General features: G+C 39.4%; 1 protein-coding gene across 1 annotated transcript in view; it reads left to right on the top strand.

The window, feature by feature from the left end:
• Nucleotides 1-8824, top strand: part of DCBLD2 (discoidin, CUB and LCCL domain containing 2) — a gene marked incomplete at its 5' end in the record, with an annotated part of 26451 nt that overhangs the window by 16557 nt on the left and 1070 nt on the right. Inside the window, 6 exons of the mRNA XM_010011550.1 lie at nucleotides 695-819; nucleotides 3588-3735; nucleotides 4128-4298; nucleotides 6152-6245; nucleotides 6609-6658; nucleotides 8322-8459. Coding sequence (XP_010009852.1) covers nucleotides 695-819; nucleotides 3588-3735; nucleotides 4128-4298; nucleotides 6152-6245; nucleotides 6609-6658; nucleotides 8322-8459 — 726 coding nt within the window. The remainder of the gene's footprint in view (nucleotides 1-694; nucleotides 820-3587; nucleotides 3736-4127; nucleotides 4299-6151; nucleotides 6246-6608; nucleotides 6659-8321; nucleotides 8460-8824) is intronic.

The raw sequence follows: 8824 nt of genomic DNA, 5'->3' as shown, positions 1-8824 counted from the left end.
TCTCGGCTTCCTTCCGGCTTCCCTCCTCCCTGGCAGAGCGTGAGACTGAGAAAGTCCTTGGTCAGAGTAAACATTACTGAGCAACAACTAAAACCATCGGTGTTATCAGCGTTGTTCCCAGACTGAAAGTCAAAAACACAGCACTGCACCAGCTACTAAGAAGGAGAAAAAATGACTGCTGTAGCTGAACCCAGGACAGTATCCACCCCTTATTCCATGCCATTCACGTCATGCTCAGATCCCACATCATTTTTCGATATACCATCGCTTTTGTCTCATATATATATATATATATACACACATATATACACATATATACATACACACACACCTACACCCACACCCAAAGAGAGATATCATTCCCTAGTCCATGGACCAATCCCTATAAAGCTGCTGAATTCATCCAGTCCATGATGTCAGGCTCCATCTCTTGCAACAGTCTCTCAGGGCAGGAGGGACATGTGTAGTGTTGGGTTGTTGCCAATGACTCCCATGTTTTCAGTTGTTGCTAAGTAATGGTTACTCTGACCAAGGACTTTCTCAGTCTCATGCTCTGAGACTGAGACCAAAGGTACAAAATGTAACTGGACCAGCGAAGATGCCAAGTGTGTAGCTCTGGATTCAAAAGCTGATATATAAATTTTTAAAAACTGGTACCAGTTTTTTGTCTAATGGAGCACCTTCATTTTCACAGGTATTATAACTACTGGGTCAACCTTAGCAGAGTACTACTATTATGTCTCAGCCTACAGAATTTTATACAGTGATGATGCGCAGAAATGGACAGTGTACAGAGAACCTGGCATGGATAAAGATAAGGTAAAAATACCACACACTTTCTAGGTATGTTCTATGGAGATTTCACTATTGTAAAAAGACTAATACTGGTACGGTGAGGGAACATTAAATAACTTCGTTTTGCATGTAATTTTGAATCATAAATGGCATCCACATAGAAGAAAATATGCAAATACGCAAATATGTATGAATTCTAACAGTCCTGAAATTCAGAAATTATTTTGATTAGTATTTGGGGGTGAGAATATTCTGTACAAGAAACTTCTATTGCCTCTGGTAGGCTGACTGGTAGTGTGTCCATTTTAAGAATAATCAGATTTCTTTCAAAAGAGGTTGTATATTTAAAAATTAAGGCTTACTGTCTTACCCTCTTGTGGTTACAGAATAGATGTTAGGGGCTCTATAATTTTCTGTCTATCTTCTACGATGTTTCTATCAGTCTTGCTTTTTGACCCAATACTGACAAGTGGGGTTTTTTTTTCTTGTATAATAGAACAGCCCTTGCAGAGGGGAGTTTTCTTTAGAAACGAAATGGTGTGTTCAAACTGCAACTGCTTTGCCACACAGAAAAACTGCCTCATGTTAGTGGCAAGATAAGATTATCTCCTCTATGTTTACAGTTTTGCAGTATTTAATAGACAGTAAAAATGAGGAGATTAATGTCCTGTGTGGTCTTCCCCATGGTTCAGGGCAGATTTTCTTAAACAGATGGAGAGGATTCTTGGTAACCTGACTGGAACTTGAATTTACTTATTTTTCTTAAAATTCTTGGATGTAATTTACCTTACTTCCATAGGCCTGCAGTATAACACACATGTAACGGTAACCTAGTAACTTTTTAGAAACTGGTCTTAAGCATGGCAGCCATTTAGCAGTACTTGGTTTTCTTCCCTTTGCTTAGAATGTTTCAGGGTAGGATGTAGCATCCTATTAGACAAGTGAAAGGTTGAAGTATCTTCTTGTTTGTTTAAGAGGTTTTTGAACACTGAACTTAATCACAATAGGAAGCTTTCCTGAGAGGAGGAGACAACACTGTTGGGGCTGGTCCATCTCCTCGAACCTGCATGTGAATTAAGACTAAGTATGAAGTATTCAAGGGGGGAAAAAAGAAGCAACCAAACCAAACAATCCAGCGTCTTTTGCTAGTTTTTGAGTGCCCTCTTCTGACCATTAAGTAAAATCTCAGCTTCAGCTCCTGAGCCACCCAGCATTATCGAGGCTTCATGTTTAGTTTCATTATTTTCTTAGAAAACCTCTGCAGCTGTTGCCTTTTAATTTTTTTTCTTTGAAGTTCATGAAATGAAACAAATTGTGGAGCCTGAAATTGCAGGCAACAGAGCTTTTTTTGCACTCTTTGTATTATTAGGTACAGTGCATGAAGAACCAACCAGACATACCCAGTAAGTGCCAGGTGTAGTGAAATGGCAGAAAAGGTTCAGTCTGGTTGGTATCTTAGGCTTCAAAATAACGGATTTTTCCTCTTTCTGACATGATCTCACTTGATACAGGTTTGCTTTTGGATGCGTATACACACAGGCCCTTTGAGTCTTATGTAATTGAACACCAGACCAACCAGGAGGTGCTATTCCCTGTTTTTTGAAAGATATTTGAAATTCCTAATGTTGTTCACAAATAGAAGCCTGCCACTACTCAAGAAAAGCTTTTTTTAAAATTTTCATATATGAGAAAAAGGATAAAATGCTTGAATTGGGGAAAGGTGACAAAACAAAGTTGCAGTGTTGGAAAAGTTTTGTTTGACAGCACAGAAGCAAATGGGAGAGAGCTTGATCATAAATGGAATAATAAAGTGATTTCTCATAAAAAACCTTGCCCTGTATTGAGCTCAGAAGCTAATTTTTTAATGCAAAAACCATTAAATGAACAAAAAATACCACGCTGCAGGTAAAGTTAAGTTACTATCGTAACACTTGACATCAAAAGCTTGACTAATAAGAGCCTGGAGTTATGAACTGCTTTCCCGTTACCTTCTTGAAAATTGACCCTTGTTTAGGGGAAAAGTGGCTCTGAACTGGAACCTGCTCTTCCATAAGCAAACTCTGACTGCTCTGTATTGTTCATTTATTTCCAAAACAACCCCATAGACTTGCATTCAGTCTGCCTTCGTTCACTGCTAGTAAGTGTATTTAAGAACACTAACCTTAAATTCAGAGTGGGACAGGTATCACTGAGAGCCATAGAATCGTAGAATGGTTTGGGTTGGAAGGGACCTTAAAGATCATCCAGTTCCAACCCCCCTGCCATGGGCAGGGACACCTTCCACTAGAGCAGGTTGCTCAAAGCCCCTGTGTCCAACCTGGCCTTGAACATGATGTAAACTGTAATTCTGTGCTTGTAAATCTGCACTGCTATAGGCTGGGAAAGAACGGAGACTATACACCTTGAAGGCAAATACCTTGTGTTTGCCTACCTAGATTTTTAGTATAATGAACAGGTTAGCAGTTTGACAGCACTGCATTTGTATGTATGGATACATGCAAATGAAAATGCCAATACACTCAGACATGAAGTACTGCATTTAAATTACCAAATGATGTATTTTTCCATGCCTAACTAAACTGACATATGTGTCTGTTTGATCAGTTGGTGCTTGAAGACAATTAATGCCTATGGAAGGACAAACCAAAATTCTTATGCATAAGCAATAGTAATGGGGGGGTGGGGTGGTGTTTTCTGAGACTGGAGACACATCGTGTACATCAGGGAGCCCAGACATGAGCTATTGCAGCTGTAATAATGTTTGTCTCTTTTTTTTTTTCCTTTTTTCCTAGATATTTCAAGGGAACACTGAATTGTACCAGGAAGTTCGCAATAATTTCATTCCACCTATTATTGCACGCTTTTTTAGGATTAACCCCTTAAAATGGCACCAGAAAATTGCAATGAAAGTAGAATTGCTGGGATGTCAGTTTAGTATAGGTAAGGTGACTGAAAACCTTTCAATTGTGCAAGGCAAGCAGTGAAATAATTTGGCAAATATGATATTGGGGGTATATTTTAATGAAGAAAAAAGTACTTCTTGGCTGCATAATTCTTTTGTAACTGACACCTCTTAATTTCTTCCGAAGTTACTACACTTAACCTGGAGAATACCTAATTTAGGTGTAAACAAGGTAATTTAGAAAATGGATGTTTCAAAAGACACCAGTCACTTGCTTTCTGTGTCACTGATTCATGGGGGTGGGTGTCCTCATTGTATAACATGAACAAAAACCTTTAGAGCAAACTGTTGCAGCTGTCTTCTCCTGAAAAGGAAACATGGAAAACTAGCAATTCTAACCACTTTTTTATAAAACTCTTCTCTTCTGAAGGCCGTGCTCCTAAAATCACCATGCCACCTCCACCTCAGAACAAGAATGACAACAAAAATGAAGAGATCAGTGATGATGTCATTCATTCAGTGAAGACTTCGTTGCAGACAGATAAAACAACTTTCACACCTGAAATAAAAAACACCACGGTCACTCCAAGTGTAACCAAAGGTATCCACAGTTCAGCAGTAGAAGTGTTTGGGAACTCCTTACAGTACTCTAGCATATATTAAGTCTGCTTTCTGAATTTAAATTTTCTCAACACTTAATAGATGATTAGAAAATATCAGTTGTTCCTTTTTAATATTTACCAGTTTTAAATATACCCATGACAAAAAAATGCATGCAGAAACAAAACTTGGAAGTCATTGTCCTGGTTTCAGACGGGATAGATAATTTTCTTCCTAGCAGCTGGTATGGTGCTGTGCTTTCGATTTAATCTGAGAACAGTGTTGATAACACAACAGTATTTTAGTTGTTGCCAAGTAGCACTTACCTTGATCAAGGACTTTTCAGTCTCTCATGCTCTGCCAGTGAGGAGGGGCACAAGAAACTGGGAGGGAGCTCAGCCAGGACAGTTGACCTGGACTAACCGAGAACCATATATACCATAGAACATGCTCAGTATAGAAACTGGGGGGAGTTGGCTGGTATGTGCTGGTCGCTGCTCAGGGATGGTCTGGGCATTGGTCAGCAGGTGACGAGCAATTACACTATACATCACTTGTCTTTCTTGGGTTTTACTTCTCTCCTTTTGTTGTTCAGACGGGATAGATAATTTTCTTCCTAGCAGCTGGTATGGTGCTGTGCTTTCGATTTAATCTGAGAACAGTGTTGATAACACAACAGTATTTTAGTTGTTGCCAAGTAGCACTTACCTTGATCAAGGACTTTTCAGTCTCTCATGCTCTGCCAGTGAGGAGGGGCACAAGAAACTGGGAGGGAGCTCAGCCAGGACAGTTGACCTGGACTAACCGAGAACCATATATACCATAGAACATGCTCAGTATAGAAACTGGGGGGAGTTGGCTGGTATGTGCTGGTCGCTGCTCAGGGATGGTCTGGGCATTGGTCAGCAGGTGACGAGCAATTACACTATACATCACTTGTCTTTCTTGGGTTTTACTTCTCTCCTTTTGTTGTCTCCCTTTTCATTACAATTATTATAACAATATTAGTAGCAGTACTGGTATATTTTATATAAATTAAATTTTTCTTATCCCAGCCCATGGCTTTTACTTTCTACCGATTCTCTTCCCCATCCCGCCAGGGCAGGGAGTGGCTGTGGGGAGCTAGTTATAAACTGAGATTAAACCACAACAGTCATATTAAATATATAAAGTTCTGTCTTTCAAAACTTGTTCAAACCGAGTTCAGCTTTTAACTGTTGAACAAATTTTGTCAGAAGGAGAAGTGGCGACTTGGACTTCAGTTAATATCAGATGTAACTGCTTTGTTATTTAATTTTTTAAATTCTTAAGACAAAACACTCTTGACATAGCTAGTATTTTGTGGAGCATGAAATTCAAAAAGCACCACCACAGCACTATCTTTTTTTGTTATCAATCAAAGAAAACGGTCAGAAAAAGGAGCAAGATCACTGCAGATGCAGGCACTGGTGACATCCTTTAGATGGCAGGGGACAGGCAGACGCAGCATGGGCTGCTTGTGGCTATCTGTTAAGGTACTGTAGTGCTTACTTCTTATAGGAGAATCATACTTCAGTCGTTGCTCTTGATTTTCCTTGTTAATAATAAAATATATTGTTCTAACACAAAACCTTCACTTATACTAGAATAAATGTGTTGATTTTGACGACAAACCTTGCAAAAACAGCAGCTGTAGAACTAGATGCTAATGACATTGACACTGTGGGAGTATCCAGCAGGGTAGCTTAGTTGGGGGATCTGGTGCGATGGGTGCTGTACATGAAAACTATGTGCTTTACCCAAGTAATTTTCAAATTAAAACCTGATTTCTGAGAAGCTCTTCTGTCTGACACCACTTAATTTAATGGCTTTCAGATGTGGCATTGGCAGCAGTTCTGGTTCCAGTGCTGGTGATGGTCTTCACTACTCTGATTCTTATCTTGGTTTGTGCGTGGCATTGGAGAAACCGGTAAATGGCAAGATTAATGGAAGTGCTTTGCATGGATGTTAGCGTGCTGTGTGGGAGTGCAGTGCTGCATGTGTCGCTGTGGGAGCGACACGGTCTGCGCTTGGGGAAGGAGTTTGTTCAGAACTGTATTCTCTGTCACTAGCGAGGGCAGTGAAAACAGCTTTTTGCAAAGTTTTCCTTACAAGTGCTTTTACTAAAAACTGGTTTCTTCAGTAGCACTGGTGATGGCAAGACAGGTTACTGGTGCTTCTATGTTAAATCTGAGGACCAGTTACAGCCAAAGTGATAGCTGCTGAATGTTAATTAATGCACCTTGTGATAAACATATGAGCCAAAACACCTCCTTTTTTTTTTTCCCCACAGCAAGAAAAAAACTGAGGGCACTTATGATCTACCTTACTGGGATCGTGCAGGTAACAAAATGGGTTTATGAAATCCTTTACTTGGCTTTTTTTGTTTGATGTGTATTTCAGACTGCAGCAACACTGACCACTTCCACTAGCAGAAGCTTCTCTAATGCTAACTGCTGTAGGCCTAGTGAGTACTGAACTGCTGTTCTGGACAGACTAAACTGCTTCAATTCTCTGGGTTATTATTTCCCCCCCGCCCCCCTCAGAAATAGAAAAATGCTTTGTCTCCTATTAGAGCTTACAGCTTCAGATTTCCTTGAGGAAAACCTCTTAATTACACACATGAGGGAAAAAGTAATTTATGAGAATGTCTTTCTACATTTGATAATCATGTATTTGGTACTTCTTTTGTCCTGGGAAAAAAATCTTTCATCTTAGTATATAAGGTCTCTCAAGTTTTGTCTGTCTTCATTGCCCTACGAAGCAAGTGGAGTTGTCTGCAACCCCTTCCATGCATATTTTCCATCCTACTGTCTTGTGCTCCATTACCTTGACATCAGACAATTCCACCAAGCAGCACTTGGCAAGTGTCCTGAAAATGCTTGTGCTACAGCTTGAAGGGCTGCTGCATCACTTGGGGTCATACTGTCTATATGACCAGGCTACACTTACCTCTCCTCGTGGTTAAAGTTTCATGGTGTGCTTGCTCACTGACAGTTTTACATAGGCCTTATCCCTTAGATGAGAAACTTCTTAATGAACTTTTTTATTTATGACATGTCTGTTTCTGATAGGTCAGAATATTGTTCTCTTAGAATAATAGACTCAAAACTATTCTGTATTTAAGTCACAATGATGGACATGTCAGGTTTTTTTCCTATTTGCTTAAATTTAAATGTACATAATGCAGATCTGCTTAAAAGGAAATCTGGCAAAATTCAGTATCAAAATAATGTCGCTGTGCTTCTCTGTGGTACCCTCTGTCTGTCCCCTCCCATGGGCTACCTCGAATTTTGTTAAAAAATGTTCTGCAGTTTTGAATCTCCCATTTCTTGGGTGTTACCTACAGGATGGTCTTTTACAGCTGGAATGAAATATGTTAATGGATGGCAAAATGAGAATGGCTCTAGCTACTGGGGGGAGAGATGGGGGAACCTAACACAACCACCTCTCCCTCCTTTCATTCAAGGAAATGTTCATGACCACAGCCACACCTTCTTGTTTCCACTGAAGTTAAAATCCTCTTTATTCAGGTTTTTGCAAATAGTCACTCATCAACTAACTTTTTCCAACAATGTGAGTTAGAAACAGGACATTAATAGCAATAAGCTACATTAATTTCATTAAATGTACTCTGAGGTTATAACTGAGATTTGTCTAAAATTTTATGTAAATATTCAATTTACAGAATGGAGTAATGGCTGACTATAGTATTTGCTGTGTTGTATTTTATGAGTTTGTTTATGTGATGAGTAGCCCCAACACTGCTGCTTATGGACATTGGGGAGTAGGCTCACTAGACTGCAGCACTTCTGCAGGCATTCGAAGGGGAAGCAGTCAGGCACGTTGATGGGTTGAGAGTAATTTTTGTCACCTTGGAAAATGTTAATACCTTGTAACCCTGGGGTCATGCAAATACTGCTAATTGCTGTGAGAATATTTTAGTAGCTTAAAATACAGTATATATGCAAGCCTGGGTATTGTTTTTTTTTAAATCCCTGTGAAGGATGGTGGAAAGGAATGAAGCAGTTTCTCCCAACCAAGTCAGCAGAACATGAAGAAACACCTGTACGCTACAGCAGCAGTGAGATAAGTCACCTAAGACCACGAGAAGTCCCAACAATGCTGCAAACAGAGTCTGCAGGTACATTTTTCTGGTTTTGCAGGCCACGAAATAAATAAGTAAATAACTGACATGCCAAAAAATGTCATAAATTGGCTGTATCTGATTATTTCCTGTTTGTTTGGGGGAACAGAGGAAAACTGAGCAGTTCTGTTGGTAAGCACATTTCTTAAAATGCAGGCTTTTTCAAAGCTGTTCTCTTGAGTATCAAAAAAGAATGCATTAATTGACTTGAAGTGTTGTACATAACATTTTCCCAAGTTAATGCAGTGATTTTACCTGTATTTGTTCTTAAACCCATAAAGGGTTGAAGGATTTTTTTGCTCATGAAATAATTTCACCTCATTATTTTTATGCACACATACGAAATGTGGCACTTGGTTCCC

Source organism: Nestor notabilis, unplaced genomic scaffold (genome assembly GCF_000696875.1).
Source record: "Nestor notabilis isolate BGI_N333 unplaced genomic scaffold, ASM69687v1 scaffold11610, whole genome shotgun sequence".
Classification (NCBI taxonomy): domain Eukaryota; kingdom Metazoa; phylum Chordata; class Aves; order Psittaciformes; family Psittacidae; genus Nestor; species Nestor notabilis.
This window is presented reverse-complemented; position numbering and strand designations above follow the sequence as displayed.